Source organism: Varroa jacobsoni, unplaced genomic scaffold (assembly GCF_002532875.2).
Source record: "Varroa jacobsoni isolate VJ856 unplaced genomic scaffold, vjacob_1.0 scaffold_346, whole genome shotgun sequence".
NCBI classification, from domain to species: Eukaryota; Metazoa; Arthropoda; class Arachnida; order Mesostigmata; family Varroidae; genus Varroa; species Varroa jacobsoni.
The window spans coordinates 11437-29868 of NW_019213248.1; the positions used below are offsets into that span (position 1 = coordinate 11437).

The 18432-nt window shown below is 40.9% G+C and overlaps 1 protein-coding gene across 2 annotated transcripts in view; it reads right to left on the reverse strand.

The window, feature by feature from the left end:
* Positions 1-6: 6 nt before the first annotated feature.
* Positions 7-18432, reverse strand: part of LOC111259568 (potassium voltage-gated channel protein Shal) — a 55522-nt gene continuing 37096 nt past the window's right edge. The window contains exon 5 of one of the 2 annotated variants that reach the window (XM_086967950.1): positions 7-4306. In XM_086967950.1, coding sequence (XP_086824076.1) covers positions 4298-4306 — 9 coding nt within the window. In that variant the 3' untranslated portion in view covers positions 7-4297. Of the gene's footprint in view, positions 4307-9535; positions 10387-18432 lie in introns of those variants that run through there. The other variant, XM_022831701.2, reaches the window with a different exon arrangement.

Sequence of the window (18432 nt, forward strand, 5' to 3'; positions counted from 1 at the left end):
TGTTCTTAAACGGTCGAGATCGAAAGACGATGCATTGGTAACAACGATCTTAATTCACGCGACCTACTAGGGAGAGAAAGAATCATTCATGAATACCAGATCGTAATTGCTTCCCTGTTTTTTCAGTACAAACAATTCTCTATCAGGGCAACTATGACCCAAATCGTTTTCATCGGGAGGTGCAGCACACATAACCTGCTAAATATAGATAGAAAAAAAAAGTTTACTCAAGCCGACGATACGTTACAGCTAATGTACAATGATGCTACATTGTACAGTTCAAACTTTTGAGTCTTGTTATCTTGTAGTTTTCCTTTTGCTCTGCTCTAGTTATTGGCAGTGTCGTGGTTAAGACGGTAAAATGTTCCCACTGAACTTTTCTGCCACACGTAATAGTTAAACAAGGTAAATCATATATTACGAATAGCTCATGTTGTGTTTTGTTACTGCTTAATACGTCACTCATCTGTTGCGCGATCTTTTTTCGTCAGTTGTCGTTGTTATTTATCCGCGATGATGCTTCACAAATTATAATAAATATATCTTGTAATGCTTGTTCTAATGAATGTCAACTGCTGCTCTTATGAATTTCTTGTTTAAGCTATAACCTTCTTGTATTTTCGCTCCATCGTTAAGGATCACACCAAAGAAACGCGTTGATGGACCCTATGGGTACCTTAGGGCTGGTTAGAGAGGCCATTGAACAAGCAGCAGTATCATATTGTGTTCTTGGCATGGCGCAAACCCTCATGGTCCATGATATGCTTTTTAAAAAGTTCTATGAGATATCTTTGGCCTAGGTTAAGAGGTAGCCTTGAAACGCCTGCGGTAAAGGACACACGAAAATCGAACTAGAATTGCCGCACGGCCTGCTTATGTCATTAACGGAGTGGGTAAACTGGCGATAAATTAGCCGAGACCAACTTGAAGAAAGTCAATTCCTCATATCGGAAAGCTCTCGAGCAGTTTTTCAAGCGTACATGGGTCTTTCATACAGACAAAGGCAGCGTCTTAGTCGACGAAACCGCTGACGTCGTTTGCTAGACGCGTGATTGGATTGGCACGAAACTAGGTCATCATGGCTTGCACCATTAGGATTAAGGTAAGGGTTTTTCGTTATATTACCCAAACGGAATGTTTCACCAGTAGAAAGATGCAAATGCGTTATGACGAGTTGGCCTGACAACAAAATTTACGACAAACGTTCCGCCAAGCGGAGCTGGCCAAGGACGGGTAATAGCAGTTTTAGCGGTTCCAGTTGTTCGACTGGCTGGTCAGCTAGTGCGCGCTATTTTTTGACCGGATATAATCAATGGCCTTAAATGGGGCCTGGATGGCCCACACTTCTCCAGCTGCTGCAAGCTGCGGTCCGCAACGAGATTGGGCGCCGGGGTACATGGAATCCGTTGGTCACAGTAGGCTCAAACACAAACAGGACATCTCTCTAGACGCATAGCGAGCATTTTTAAATCACTATACTGCAACGTAGAGCGACTAGCTAAATCTGTTCCGTTGGCTGGCTAGAGTCACGCGAACGATTTGGGTAACATTTGTCTCCAATGACTGTTTGAAAGCAGTCGCCAGTGCCCAACCGGACGTGCTATACAGAAATACATTCAATAAAAATAAAGGCTTTCCTTATCACTGCGGGTATCTATAAAGCTCGCCAGAGTAAAAGAGGCACTTTTGCATCTGCTTGGGTGCGATTCTGGAATTCTCTGCGGAATAAGGTCATTGAAGGAAGAGGATCAGCTTTCAATTGTTTTCCGCGGTTCGTGATGAAGCCTTAGGTCTACACGATACAGCTAACAAACCAATCGTAGAGATCAGGTCTTCCGACAATACCACTGAATCTGAATGTACAAGATTTCGTTCAAGGATATTCACTAAGTAGAGAACATATTATGAGAGATGACTCTAGATGTGGTCATCCTACCAGACCTAGAACTTGGAACTGCGACCTTAAACTACTTGAGAAGTAGGAAACTAGAAAGAGAAAACCAATTTGAAAATCTCGTTCTACAAATGCCAAACAGATGCACTATTGGACCCGAACTCTTTATGTCGGATACTATTGACTTCTAAGCTAATTAGCTTTTTTGGGTCTCGACGAGTATTTCTGTATTTTTCATTTACTGTAACCTTTAGCAATGTGCAATTTGCTGTATTAAATAAGCAGCAAGCCCAATTTCGATATATGGACAGTTCTGAAAAAGTCGACCATATCCTACCTGAAATCATCGTTATCCAAACGAACATAATTCTCTTCGCATAGGCACATTAGCATAGGTATCGAAGATGTTCAGCGCTTTGTTTTTACGCCAGCTTTTTAGTTAGAGAATCGTTCTCAGTGAAATAGTCCTTTGTTCTGTCTACCGTATAAGGAGAAGCGCGCGATACACATAGCACCGTCGGCATAGCGGACCCATTAATAGCGACCTCGGTTTATATCGCACAACCAACGAGATATGGTCAACAAATAGCTTAGCTTCACCATTTCAAAATGGTCACAACAATAGACAATAATGATAATAGTTACCAGCATCATTACTGTTTCTATTACAGTCGTGTAATAGCATTCATATCGCCTTCATGCAACGTGATAAGACACCGGTGAAGTCGTTTTATGCTCTCATACAATGTGTACGTAATACGTGGTTCTGTATGAAGGGGCGGTAGAAGTAGCGTCGAACTAAGACGGGGGCTTATCTCTTGCTTTTTCTGCTGCTCGGATGCGTAACACATGAATCGATTTAGCTAGCTTTACTTAATCTTCTTCTGTGCTATATGTGCATCGTGTGGTGAAGTTTATGTGTGTTGGTAGAATGAACTTGTGGGCTACGCAGAACTATGCAGACCGTTGCTTATGTCTGGCTTGGATGATATCTGTGGCGACATGGTTCACTTGGGTAACACATTCTTCAGAGAGCCTGCGCAAAACAGCTATCTGTATACTGTACAGTGACCTTTCCCAATATTCTACGGAGTAGAGAAAAGCCTTAGGTGGAGGCCGGCATGTGAATGCCAGACACCTAGGCCTAATTAGAAATCACCGGTGTCTAATTAGAATAGAAGTCTATCATAGAAGGCCTGTAAAGCAAAACTATGATAGACGCAGCTGAACATAGGTTTCGAAAAAGTTGTTATTCTTGATTGAAAATATTCGAGGAAAGCCCTTACCAAATCGCCATACTTGTATGGAGCCCGTTTTTCACTTTGGAAGAGAACAACAAAAACTAAATTGAATTAAAGTCAATCAGAGCGCTGTACAAATACGATACGTGCATTCAAGTGTACGTGCACGAGTAGTGATACACAATAGTCGTACGCACCATATTCTAATCGAAAAGGATGATACTATTGTGTGTTCGTGGCCGTGGTTTTGACGGTATGTCATTAATTGGTAACTTTCGAATGCCCTTATAGCAGTGAGCAGCACTATAGCAGATATATGCAAAAGCTGCCATAGCCACACATACACACAAACATGGAGAGAAATATCATATTTTTATGTTTAAATCTACATATATATATATATATATAAGCTTATACCATATGTCATTCGTGTTTGCTAACGTTCACTTACCACTAATCCTTTACCATCTTCTTATTAAGCTCTTTAGATTTATTACCATAATCACTCGTTTGTGACATCGATGTTGCAAACGATGGAAATCACTTCACGTACGCCCACCTGCATAAGGGCGACTGCTCATAGTCGAAACCTCGATTCAATAATTTCTGCTATAAAAGGACAACGAAGTAAGTGTTTTGTGGGAGTACGCAAGTTAAGCCCAGTCACTTATACGTGAATAGAGAGATCATGTTAAGTCACATGTGGGAAGCTATCTATGCCATCGATCCATCGGCGAACTGACACTAAAATGTGTCACTCATCTTTTCCTTTTACATATACACACACAACATTATGACTGGCGGCACAGTAATTAGTGTTTGCAATTAAGTGACGACCTGTTCATCAGCCTTCGTCTTTGCGAAAGTCCACTGAGGACGCGGCATGCAATACCAAATATATGTATCTGTATGTATATATATAAAAAGAGAGAAATATTCCTGTATATAGATTATATATATATATGGACCTTTTCTTTAGGTACATGTAGGCATATAAGCACTGGATCGCTTTACGTGTATCGTCGGAATCCGCTTGCGGTGACAATTGAAATTTTTTTTTTAATCTTTGTTCATCGTTTGCATTGTGTGTGCTTACAGGCACGGTTGCCCCGTTCTCTATGCGGTTATTCGCACTTTCATGTTTTCGACAATATCGTTGCAGTCATCGCACCTGTGAACGATGGATGTTTAGATTTACTTTCGAGTCTTTCGTTGTTGTTATTCTGTAAATAGGATGAAATCGTCAATAAACGCAAGTGATTGTGTACTGTTTGCTGAAGCTGTGCATGCTTACGATCCATTTTCGCCATCCGCCGAGATAATACTTATAATATGTTGGAACGAGTGTCGTAACTAGATTTTTTTTTGTCCCGGATTGTATATCGGGTAGTTATTATAGATCGGAGTTGCTGCATGTTTTCCACTGCGTCAGCGAGTATTAAATTTGTGCCTATTTGAGGGTTTGTGCATGTATTTTCGTCGCAGTATGTTATACTACAACTTCGTGTTGTTTCGTGTCCATTCTAATAACATGTGTCATTGTTTCTATAGCAGATATACCATACATGGTCGTTCTACAGGAATTGCACAATCGAACAGGTCCAGTTCTCTATCGTGACCGGCATTTCTGTCTGAGAGACACTACGTACGTATGCAGTGTATCGCATATATACATATATGTTTTGCACACTTATTATTATATGATCGGTGTGGCCCGGCTGATCTGGAAATCAAATCTATTAGTCTATGGTATTTCATACGAACTGGGTATAAATGGCAGAGAGCAGTAATTTGATAAATGGCAATTGTGAGATAAATTGTGAGACCGATGTAGAACAAAAAAAGGACACTAGTGGAGGCTTTATCGTATACTTGAGTGGTAAACATAGAACAGGGTAGAAAAACTGTTGCTGGTGCTCGATCTGATGTATTCAGCATTCGAATAGTCTTCGAAAAAGGGTTGGCCTGGTTCTCGATTTGAGTGAGCGGAACCTTTATAACAAACAAAAATGTGCCGTGTCTTTCCCATCCTGAGATGAAGTTAATCGAGAATCCGTAGTTTCATTATTTTCTCTATTATAATTAGCATCATTGCAAGAGTTATCCGATCTACCTATACTTAACAATATTCATAATGCTCCGCTTCTCTGTCGGTCTTTGATCGTTTCAGGACCTGCTAATGAGTGACTGACCAGCTATCTATTACTCTTCACTGCTCAGTTGCGATACAACATCGAAGGGGTAACCGGCACGGTTCTACGAGAGCGAAGATCGTGTTCCAGCGCTTGGGCGACGCGATGCTCAGCAAGCAAAAGCGCTCCGTCCAGCGATCAGGGATCAGAGAACATTAATAACACTATCGGGACGAGCTCGCTACATCAGCATATAGTTGGCTTCACCTGTCGATAGCGGTGACAATAGGTCAAGAGAGGTGAGAAATTGCACTGTTCTAATATTTGAAAAGCGTAAGTATCTCTTATTTTTTTGGTGATGCCATACCTTGTCGGCGTCTGTAGTGCTCCACAAGCTGTTCTTCGCTGAAACCACGTACATTTCGCTCGAGTAGAACCGTTTTTTGCTTTCTGGCCCCTTTGTATTTTTTCCCGTATTGCAGTTCATAGGATTCTAGTAACAATGGGACAAATACCTTACCGCGGACGGTAGACCTTTTCAAATTGTGTACCGCTCACTTGACAGCATCAGTTCTTTACCATACACTTGTTACCACCAATACCAGTTAGCTGGATAGATATTTTCGGTAATAGCACGATTACCATTCACGTAATCACACTTATTATAATACGTAATAATAATAGTAGCGTTTTGTCAACATCGTGTGTCATCGTTTCGTTATTTCGGTGCATATCTATACTTTGTTTATAATTGTACCTACTAAACGTGTTACCATAGACAGTTTAAGCATTACAATTAAGCTTTTAATCTAAATTTATATATCGTTATCTATGAGTCAACATCTATACGGTGAGTTCCTATTTACACTTGTGTACAGAACTTCAGAGGCGTGGGAGGGAAAGCGTTGAGGAAATGAACACGGCGTATGGCTCCCTTGTCGCGTCATCATTGTGCGAAGTGTGTGTTGTATCTATTCTGCTTTCCCTCATTTCAATAATATGCTGTTCTACAGAATGGCTACTATGTGGTCCGCCGCAGTGTTCCATTGCTAATCGTAACGGTGGTAGTGGGCATGACAGCTTCAATTCAGTGCTATGCTTTTCGATATTTGTGTCTAACAGTTTATCAAGGGGGATTTTATGCTGGACAAAAACCATCTGTGAATGCATTTTCTGCTGCCTATGTGCATGTGCTATTTTTTCTATTTTATTTTGTTACTGTGCACATATCGTACTGGTCTATGTTGTGTAATAGTCATACATCAAATACTTGTTGGCCCATTCATTTAAGTATAGCTATCGGATCATTGAGGTTATGAAAGTCGCATCTAGCTACAATGAGAGAACATTACCTTACAGGTGCTAGTGCCTTTTGTGTGGTGGCTTTATATATATATAGAAAAATATATGCTAGCATATATTTTCAATTTACTCCTGCACACAGGGCTGCCGTCTGTATTCCCATCAGTTAATTAATTTGCCATATTTTATTGTGCATTGTTTATGTGTTTGTGTGTGTGTGTGTGCGGGAAATGAGACTGACTTAGTGGCTGTCCTTGGACTGAAATGATCAGTGACTCTTCGCAAGTCGTCTGATCTGTTGTATGTGCTTACGATTTCTCATTTCTATAAAAACATGAAAAGAACATTTATCATGCTTTCGTTATTGTGTAGAAGAAAAGTTCGTGGTATCTCGTGGTGGTGGCGATAGTGGCGGCTTCATTTAGTCGGGAGCTACCTTCGTTTTATTGTCATTAGGCCTATTTATATTTCAGTATTCTGTCAATCTTTATCTTGAAATGATTGATATAGGTTTTGTAATATCTTTGGCAGAGACAGGGTCTTGCAAATGCTGATAGGCATCGTAAACGGTTTACGTTCACGATAACGTCAGCGGTAATGTCAATTTGATAGCCCACTGTTATAAGTTACTTTTATATAATTATTATTATCAGACTGGAGGTATTTTGTCCTTACGCTAGTGTTTCCTTAGTTCGTCATTCTCTGTTTTGTGCATTTCGTCTCGTGCATTGATGTGACCGTCAGTTTTGTCTCTATCTTTCCACTTAATCTGTTTACTGATTGTATGTTCTTAGCGGGAAAGAACGTTTTTACGAGTTGTGTATATCAAAGTTTCACAAATACATATATATATGCTTTCTACTTAAATATACCTAGATGTAGATGCTGTGTCGAAATATGTAAATATTTATATAAGAGAGGACCACGGTCATTGAAGACAGCGGCAGAAATGTGTCGTTCGCGTTTCGAAAAGATGCACAATTGAGTTATCGTTATTGGATAATTGTTAGAGCTGTAACAGCATTACAGTCGTAACGTTACAGTAGAGGAAGTTCCACAAAACCTTGGTAATGTCGTAGAAACGGGACCGATGGATTGTTGGTCAGTAGAGGCAGTTTGAAGGGGCGCTTAGACGTAAAATTATCGCATATTCCAAAGAAGCCCAGCACTTATTGTTTAGCGGAATGTCAAAATAAAGCAATTAGCACGCTTATTTTATACGAGCATGTCCACTTACTCGCCGTTCATACGCGGGGAGAAGGGCTGGTGTTAGGCCCCTCGCACAGAAAGGTAACGGGTTATTAGGAAATGCTCAGTGTAGAATCTAAACGATTTTTATTTATATATTTGTTTGCTTTTGATTATGAGTGTACACTGTGGCTTACTAGGCAATAATCTCCATTAGAGTTCCTTTCTCTGGCGAAATAAGATGGCAATGCTCGGATCAATTTGGGTGCCTTCCATTGTGGTTCAGCTAGTGTGACCAATGCTGTTGTTGAAGATGAAAATTTTGTGTTGTTGACATGTCCGTTTGCATCTTACAGATTCTGATGTGTTTATGTCGTTATTAAATTGTTGTTACTGATTTTTTTCAAAAATGTTGGATATTGTATTCATTTTTATACGGGATTTGCATTTGTCGCTATCGGCCTAAGGGAGAAATTGCGAACATGAGCTTGGCTTTATTGTCGTCTTATTCTGCTTTATGAAGGTAAAAACTTGATGAGAACTTGCAGGGTCGAATTAACATATTGTTCTTTGTTGCGTACATTCGCAAGATTTGGCAGACGTGTTAAAGTGAGTATCATCAGGGTGCAGGAAAAAATGACTGACGATATATTGTTTATCGAAAACAAATTTGTTGTGGCGTAATTATTAGTCGATTGATTGATCATCGAGCATCATCATCAGCTTGTCATGTTCTAGATGTTCTTCGCGTTCTCGTTGGATTGACAGTTTGTTAGAATTGGGAGTTGTTACTGCTACTGCTGCTGCTGCTAACCTTCTTAGCCGCCTATTTTTCTGTCATTGTCGTAACCTGTTTTGTACGCTGCTGTTACGCGTTGTCGTTGCTGCTATAGCTGTTAGAGTACTAACCAGCATTCTCTGACCTGGCATTAGTTCTGCTACGGTTATTTGAAAACAGTCCATGCTGTATTGATGAGCTACTACTGTTTAGCGTATAACCTTTTTTGCATCAACAATAATAACGTATTGTTAGATACTTTGCACTGTGCTGTTTTGTTCGTCATTTCTCATTGGCGACCTAAATAGCAAGGAATTAACGGGATACCGGTTAGGGGTGTGTAGGTCTGTCGATACTGTTCTTGTCTTTGTTGTTATCATCGTCCTCCATGTAGGCTAGTATTTATCTCGAGAGGATAATTGTATGCTTGCATTGGAAACGTATCCGTCAATAGGGAAGCGTTCGACAAGCGGTGAAGTCGTGGCTGTACCATATGGGATGAATACTACCATTTTGGATCCGTGGAGAGCACACGAAAGCCCGTGACGAGTCCCGCTTCTCACTTAAGCGATTGCTTGTTCCCGCTGCGATATACACGTCCGCAAGTACAATTAATTAACCTCGATTTCGATATATTAACGAGGGGACTGCGCCGTCCGTAGACTATACATCGTATAATTAGAATGAGCCACAGAGGCCCGGAAGCACCAACGACGAGCAGGGTCCTAGCCATTAAATTCTCGCTTCTGTTGAATCTACTTTAGGTGGATCGGGTCGGGTTTTCTCTTATGCATTAGTCAACTGCTTGACTGATATCGGTATGGGCCTGTGTATTGTATTAGTTTAGCTTTTGTTTCACTACCGTGAGAGGCCTTAGTTGACCTATACGAGCCTAGAAAGAAGAAAGCCTTAAGAATGGGATTGTTTCGTTAGTTCGAATGCTAGCCTGATGCAGAATGGTAAAGTTGTTTACATAGGGAAGCTGAGCTGATCGTGTAGCTAAGGGCTACCCCAACGTCTCAAAAATGAGAGTTCTTTATTCATCGTATGATAACCTTACACAACGTATCGTTCGAAAAATATGATTGCAGGATGTTAAGCCTGTATAAGTTCAGTAATTAGCAAAGTTTCGAGGCCATCATGTTACATTCTAGTAGTTTAAAATTTCGTGTACTTTCAACATTTGTAGATTCTTCGTTTCAATCAGATCCTCATTAACAGTCCTACACAAGGTTTCTTAACATAATTCACCATTATAGTCTCTAGCTATAATTAAAAGAGGAGGATAGACGGAGGTCGTTCGGCCCAGAGATGAAAACGGCATTGGTGCTTTTCAGTTTTCTGTTACAAGAGGAGGAAAAACTATGGTGCTTACAGGCTGTTAACTTGACCGCTTTCGAAGTTATGACGTAGTGGTCGTATGGTAGATGAATGGTTGGGCAGCTGTTGGTTGGTCTGCGTGTGGAGTTAAGTTCACTGTTTGAGTCCAAGCAGTCCTGGATCACTTGCTGATTTCCGCTTACAATGGTCCCCAGTACACGCTCACACACAACACGCACACGGAGACAAGCACATGTCAGAGTGAGTGAGTGGGTGCACGAATAGATGTGATTAAATGAAGCCCGAACGGCTGCTAACAGGTGGGGCAGGTGATGCCCACTTACGTTCAACAATGTTCATAGCGGCACAGAGAATGGTACCAGGTCTCGATGAGACTCGTCGATCTCTCAGTAAAGCCCCACAACCTACGGCACACCATAGCCCAACCCTATAGCGCCAACAGCGCACCGTCAGTGCTGTCATCCTTTATGGGTTTTCCATAACAAATGTTGTGCAGGTTTCAGAAGGTACCTTGAGAATTAAAGAGGCAAGAAGAGGAAAAACACGTGAAATCGTATTGTAGTAGAGTGAGCAGTGTGTCAAGTTTTCCAATTTAGTAGTAATGATGAAACAGGAAAAGTTGCAGAGGAGGTGAAAAAGGAGGCACTCATCAGCAAATGGGTCAAGCGGCAAGTCGCGGTTCAGCGGTGCCACAATCCAGAAGCATTGGGTCATTGCGCGGATCAAACCGCGTGAATTGGTTCCGTTTCATTCAACAGTTACAACATTCGATTACAGAGATATTCAGATGGTGACCTGAATACATTTTGGGGTGTAGTGAATAGTTAGTGTGATTTTTAGGTAGAAGAAAAGCTATTATCGGAACGTCATCGTACCCGGCCGAGCTTCGGTAGTCCGAGCTTGAGGGAGCTGAACCTTAGGTGCTCGTCATCCACACCGATGATAGGCCGAAAGGTAAAAGGTGCTGCAGACCAAAAGAAGGCGGCGGAAAAGGTTATGAGGTAGTGGTGGTCAAAGACATCACAGCCAACAATGTGAAAAGTAGGGATAGTTTATAAAACGAAATTCATTTGTTCTTAATAATTTTCGTGGACCGCCTTGCTCCTCATAGGATTTCTAGGCAAATTCTGTTTTCCCGGCAGTAGCAACGGTGACGGCAGCCGATGCTATGCAAAACACTGTATTCCGTGTATCACAACAACACACAGCGGTTAAATTGATCATGAAGTAAACAAAATCTAATAATACGGCGGCCAAAATGATCATATAGCAATAGTGCCAGCATTGCATAAATACTCGCATAGCTAGCGGTCGCTCAAGGAATACGGGCTGGTAGCATTATTCGTTGAGGTGTTAGTGACGGAAGCCAGTTGGTATCAATGGTACGTTAATTTGTCGATTTTTTTCACGATACAGTGGTGGCAAAAACAGCGACAGTGATAAAAAAGGCGCGCATGCTATCTGTGCCGTAGTTAAATCTCTCATGTCTGTTTTCATTATGTGTTTGCTTCGATTATTATTAACAGTAAACGTTTTGATCGCGTATAATAGCGGAAACGTGGTAGCTCATCGGTTCGTGAACTCTTCATGGGTTCGTGCGAAGCGTGTCGAGTAGGTCGGTGGCGGTTTGAGCACACAGCAGTAGTATTCATACGCGGTGTAAATGTATGCATTGCGATACGACCTTTTCTTGCTGCGTCTGTTTTCTGCAAGTGATATTCCGGTGACTGGGTGCGTATCGGTGAAATGAAATGAAATGTTTTGCAAGTAGGCTCGCTGTCGTGACACGTCGTTGTGAGGCGTGTCGTCAGCTCCGATCTAGGCGAACTTTGACAGCATAGAGATTGCATTAACAGCACCATTTGTTCCTCTGGCTTTTTGTTTTTAAATAAAAATGTACCATTATTACAGTTGTTACTGTGTGTGACGCTTTGTAACAGTATGGTATCATTAGGTCATCGCTCAGCTAAAATATACGTATTTAGGTGGTCAATAGACTACGATTGAGATTAGTAAAAAGGGCATTTGGCCAATACTACGAGGTACGTATACCGACAGAATAAAGAAGGATGACCTCGAAGTCAAGGTCACTGGGTCAGAGGGATCGGCTTGAAAGTGCTAAAAATGGTTGGAGGTCGGAAGTTTAAATGTGGGGGTCTCTATGGTAAATTGACTCCAGACACGAATAGGTGTTAGCTAGGTAAAAAGGGATAGATATATAAATAGGACGCTTTTCGAGAAAAAAAAGGTCGTTGTTGGCCGTAAGTACACAAAGTGAAGATAATTGTGCAGCAGCTGGAGCTAGGGAAGGTAAGGAAGTGGGGCAGTGGAGTTCTAAAACGAAAAAGGTTCAAGCGTGGGAAGTTTTTCATTCGATGCTACTGGAAAAGTTAGGGTGAGCAGAATTAATGATGGTTGCGGTGATTTAAAAAAGATACGAAAAGACAGGGCAAGTAAAATAAGGGCAGCAAATTGATTACTTCTTGTTCTCTAGTGCCTTCTTTGATCATTCGGATGAAAACGCAGTGAGTTTCACTGTCATAGATTTTCGAAGATTAAAAGATGCACATGCTCGTCTAAACCCTGAGGCTCTCTCCCCTGCGTTGTTCTTGATCCTATCTAATAGTCGGCAAAATTTACAGCTAAAGATATGATTATAAGCTCAATATGAAAAGAAATAGGTTTCTTTTTTTGCATTTTTAAGTTTCATAATTTAAATGACACTTTAAAGGTTGAAAGAGCATTTGCCATTCGGTTAAAAATACTTTTTTTTTCTTTTATAGCACTTTGTAAAAACAATTCTTTTTGTAAGCTGAAACAGGCCAACTTTGAAGATAGAAGTCTTCTTCTTGCGAGGCAGCGTAGGTTTGTTAGAGGGGAAATAATAAATAATAAGGACTTTCTAGTGTGCTACAATGAAAGCAGCCAAACTAAATATGTCCTGCAGGATCCTTCGCAATCCATTATGGTTTATTGTCTTATCATCAGCAACTCTTGCGACCTCCTATTAAGCTGCATTAAATATATGCGACATCTTGTATTAGTGACAATGTTAGAAAAGCATAGTCAGCAATGTCTGGTTGGCTTTCCGGAAATGCAATCACCACAAGGGGTATGTCATCAACGAGATGCCTTGATGTGTTTCCTACTACTTCACAGAAGCAAACATACCAGCAGTAGGAAGCTTGCAGTGTCAAGCGGAAGAAGAACTGTATGAGAAAATTCAAAGAGAATTCGTCCCTTATAACCACTCTGGCTTTAACACGGACGCAACTTGTCGTTTCCCGTTCAACATAGCGAATGACGGCCGACTTCTCAGCTGTACACAGTCCCCAGAGGACAGTTGCTACTCTTTTCCGTGGACTTCTAGCAATCAGGGGTTAGGCTCGTGCTCCTAACAAAGTAGTCTCAACCTTCCCATCCCTCATAAACAAACCCGTGTCCGTTGCAGGCCTTAGCTGTTTCACGTGCTGTGGTTTGGCACTGGCCAACTGTAACGCCGACAACAGTCTGCACGAGAAGGACGTGATGGCTATGCCTGCTGTTCTCTATCGTGATATAACGAGGCCAGTGCATTGTGAGATATGTCACAGACCCTGCACCAGATGCTTTCATGCAAGGCTAGTTAGTCCTGAATTACGTATCCCTCAGAAATCTACCCAACACGGAGCTCTCCGAGTCTCCGATGTCATCGGTCTCTCAGCTCATGAGTTGAGTTGACTTCACGGCCTCTACGGAACAAAATGCAAACAATAATGTATGTCTTCCGACTGATACATCTGTCTGATCGTTTTAAGAGTCATGAATACAATATACATATGAAAATACACATGAATACAACAAACAGTGGAGAATAGTACGAGCATAACAGAGGGTTTGAGAACATTACGATGCTTGTCGGATGTGACGTTTCGAGAGAAACAACGCAGGACTAGGACCTGCGATATTTGCCTTCGTAGGAAGACTAAGGTTAGAGAAAGTAAAAGCAGCGTGGAGGTCCAAATAAATAAAAGTGCCAATAGAAAGGATGTTTGCCCAGAGATTTCACGAACGATTTCAGGAGACGTCGCTAATGGTGAACCTGAGTCACTTCCGAGATGCTAACTCCACCTGGATGTGGCCGGTAAGAAGGACCAGGAAGTTGCGCCGTGATATAGAAACAGTTGACCTGCAGCAGAAGATCCGTAAAATAGGTGTACATCGGCCTACTTAACCTCTGTGCAGTTATTTCAGTCTGTCCAGTAGACACAGTAACCTTGTAGGAACTTGTTCTATGTTCGCGACCGATTTGTTTCAGATTTGCGGCACAGTTAATAACTAGATAGGTATTATTAGCAATTGTTTGTTGTCGCTGCTGTGGAGCATTTAAATACTTTCTTTTAACATTTCGTTCGTTTATCTCTTTTACTGTGGAGTCCTATTACTTTCTGCGAACGCTGTATAAGAACATACATGGCAAGTTGGAGTCTCTCAAGACAGGCGGAATTTAGTGAATGTTTGAGAACTCGACTGTTTCACACGACGGCAAATGAGAAGCCCGGTTGTTATTAGACGAGTTTGGCGCGCACAGAATAATTAAATGAACCATTGTACATTAGAAGAACCCGCCTAGATTTGAATATAGCAAAACACGTTGTAGATCCTCACTGCGTTTTCTGTTAATCCAGTTCGATCTATTAGTAATAGGCGTATGTGGCCAACGATGATCATCACGATTACTAGCAGAAGGCAATGCGTTAGTAATAATCCTTGCTTGGAGAAAGACATTTTAATAATAATTATTGTATCATAGTACAAGTACAAAGTAAACAATAAAGATCACAACAAATTTATCTGCTTCCACGCTAAAAATATAGCGTTCTAGTGATACTTAATGTGAAGGATAGAAACAACAGTTTACGTTACCGTTATCATAACCGTAGAACGGTAATTACAATAGAATAATGGCAGCCAAAATAATCGTGATTGTTAGAACATTACGCTAGAATCATGTCTCTAAGGCGGTTCGCGAGGGCGAGGGCGAAGCCCGATAGATAAGCGGATGCAGAAAGACAATCAGGCGATCAAAAGCGGGCCGCGAAATTTTGAAATCGATTAGTTTCTATATTGCGAAATATTACAATTATGATCTTTCTATAGAAAAGCATTCATAATTTTTTTGAGAGAATTGTGTCCACAGATCGGCACACTGTGTCTGCGATATAATCTCTGACAAATAGCTCTAGAGCTGTTTTGGTATAGCAGCGCCTTTTAGACAGTCCACGTTAAGTAAAGCGCGACAAACAAATGTCAAAAGAGCAATATGACGTAGGAGAAGTAACTGCAGCAAACTGATAATCCTACAACAATCAAACTGCATTTTTCAACATGTTGGGTTTGCGTTCTGCATTAACTGGTTATCACAGGCAGACAGAGAGCTCTCAAGAAGACGTTTCTAGGAAAAGTGACAGGGTATATTTATAACGAGTATAGTATTATAAGATGTTCTGTAACAGGTTCCTTGAAACAATGTTTTCTTACTCGAACGTAACATATCGCGACGGGTCGTGTACATCTGCACGGCATACAGGTCTCTTACCAGAGGAATAACCCACTGGCTGTCAAAAGCGTTACTCAAGTCTGAAAAATGATAGTTTCGTCAATTGGCTGCGCTAATCTTTGCAATAGATAGAAACTGTTCCAAATTACAGGGTACATCTCCACAGATCTGCATCTCAAAGACAACACACAGTATCTTATCCAAGCTGTTTGTAAAACCTTTAGACGAAGCGAACCTAATGTAAATTTTTCATAGCCGAGACGGAAAACCTGCTTACATACGAAAAACGACTAAAAGCAAAGACAAACGTGCTTGTATAAAAGGAGATAAAACTATATAGGCTTTTAGGTGAGCGGCGGATGCTAAGAATTGATACATAATTCCTTAGGGATTCTGACATTCGGTCCGCGATTTACTTCGATGGATACCGACGCATAAAGCTCGTATCAGGATTCTAGAAAAAGAGTGGCCGATGCTGGGGACTGGAGCGGGAATTGGATAGGTTCATGTATGTTTGAATGAAGATTCATTTCTATAGACAACGTATGCAATCGTACTACTAAGACAAGGCCGTTCCTTTGGATTAAAATAAGTGTTGAAATGGTGCTGGATAATGGTATTGTCACGTCGAGGTGAAGGCTGATAAAATGTACAGAAAATTATAGAAGAGGTATCGAAGAAATAAAACGAAGTTTAGTTGGGTCCATTGTTCTCTTCGGATTTAAAGTACGTTTGATTTCTGGCTGCTAGGTACTATAGTCAGTGTTGTAGGTAGTTGATTGTAATTTACCGTTATAGATAGGATTCTCAAATGGTTACTTGGGTAAGTGGGTGAACTTGAAGGCAGCTTGTGGATTAGTACGATGGGTTGGCAGGTTATTTTTGATGATTGCACGGGTGTGGGTTTCCGGTGTTAGCTAAATGCTTGGTGGCAGGTGTCTGTTGATTACAGAGAGGCGTGCAATGGTTCATTACAGGTAACAGGTAGATTACAAGGGTTTGTTTGTAGATGGCGTGATATAAGGAATTATGCCCTTGGGCACGTTGAATGTGCTCTGATGAATAGAAATAGTTAGATAGATAGATCATAGCTCGATGGACCTCACATTGCATTTGCATGACTTCGCTCGCTTACCTGATGGGTTACATGGCTATGGTATTTGGGAGCAGCATACGCACTCTTTAAGCGTTTCTCTAACAGAAACAATGTTAACGAAGTTGCTACATCTTTGTGATTGGTTTTGCGAGCATTAATTGGGTTACTTGGTACAGAAAAGTAATAGCAGTAGCAGATGATGCTTGGTTGCTGATGCTGGTACATTGCTTGGCTGGCTGGTGTTTTTGCTCAAATAAGTTCGTTTGATTGTAAGGCCAGGCCTTTACGTTAAGCAGACGACCAGGCAAATTCCCAGGGTAGCAGCTACAATCCGTAAAACACACGACAGGCCACACTCGAGCGATGGGTCACAGACTGCAGACAGGCGGAAGGCGAGAGGTGGATGCGCCAGATGACAACGACCGAATGCCAAATGAATAACAAGAACTTTTCTTTTTTTTACTTCGTTTTTCAAAACGAGAGTGACGACGTTGGCATCACCACCATCACGCCAAAGTCATCTCAACCGAAGACGGGCTCACAGGACTGTGTATACACGAAAGGTTCACTGCTTATGGTCAGCTCGGTATGAATCTTTTTTCGCCAGACGTGATGTCGTACATACATACTGTACGTGGAACGTGGTACCGACTTAGGTGGCACTTTCGTATAATGCCCTATAATCGTGTAACGTTATAGTAATAGGACAACAGATCGTACCCACACTGGTGAATAAGTTCTTGAGAGAGAGGGAACTACATATGATTTTATATTTGTGTACCACTCAGAAACACTGTCTGCTTGTTTTTCTTCTTTATACTATTAATGATGGTCCCTGGTTTACCTTGTACACATATTATAGCTAAGTTGTGATAGGAAAGGTAATTTTGTTCAGTTTAGCCTTACAGACCTATATATTATTATGAGTATAATAGTCACTAGTATTTTATGCAATTAGGGGTATATTAATTGGAATTAGATGTAATCCAGTTTTTTTTTTTTTGATTCACAATCTAATTTTCTGATCTTGCTACGTTTTATTCATAACCGCCCCACAGGTCACAAAATGAGAATAAGCTATTTCAAAACCGACGGACAGATGATCAGGCAGGAATTGATTTATATATAATCACACAGAAGACGAACGGCTCTTGATGCATTTCAGACACGTAACGTAAGACACCCGTCCACATAACGGGGATGACGCTATGGTTGACACTTACCTATACGTCCTTTACCTTTTTTTTTCTTTGGTTCACTATACATCTGTTGACATAGCAAGATTGCCATTAAATGTCAACAATTATCATTTTCATCATTATTATTATTATTATTCTGCGAAAGAGATGTGCTCAATGACAATTACGGGTCGTTTGTGATGTCTGAAACCGTTGAAGTCGCAAAATACATTTAGTAAAAATTTCGAAATTTAAAATAATAACAGTAGTACCAAGATAAATAATAGAATAACTATTCCAAGATGTCTATCGGCCAGAGTTTGTTGTGGATGTCCGCCTTTTCATCGTGATCCAACTATTTAGAAACTGCAACTATCGGCTGAAGGAATTGTTCTCTGTAGATGTACAACGTTTATGGAAGAGTGTAAAGACAACTATGAAAATCGACAATGAAATTTATACAAATATACACGCATGAATCTTAATTCAATCCGGGATTATCATTATCATTACGTTGCAGTAATCAGTTGCCGCTGCTCTTGTTCTCCTAAAGCGGGGCGGCCCTCGGCAGTGTTGCATACGTAAAATAACATTTCATATAGTAATTACTTTTATAATGATTATACCAGAACTCTATACACAGCAAGAAGGAAGAGTCAATACGTTAGGACGTGTTGGAAGGCTGGTAAGATTACTTCTCGACTGGATCAGTCTGGCCATTCGTCTAGGACCATATAACAACA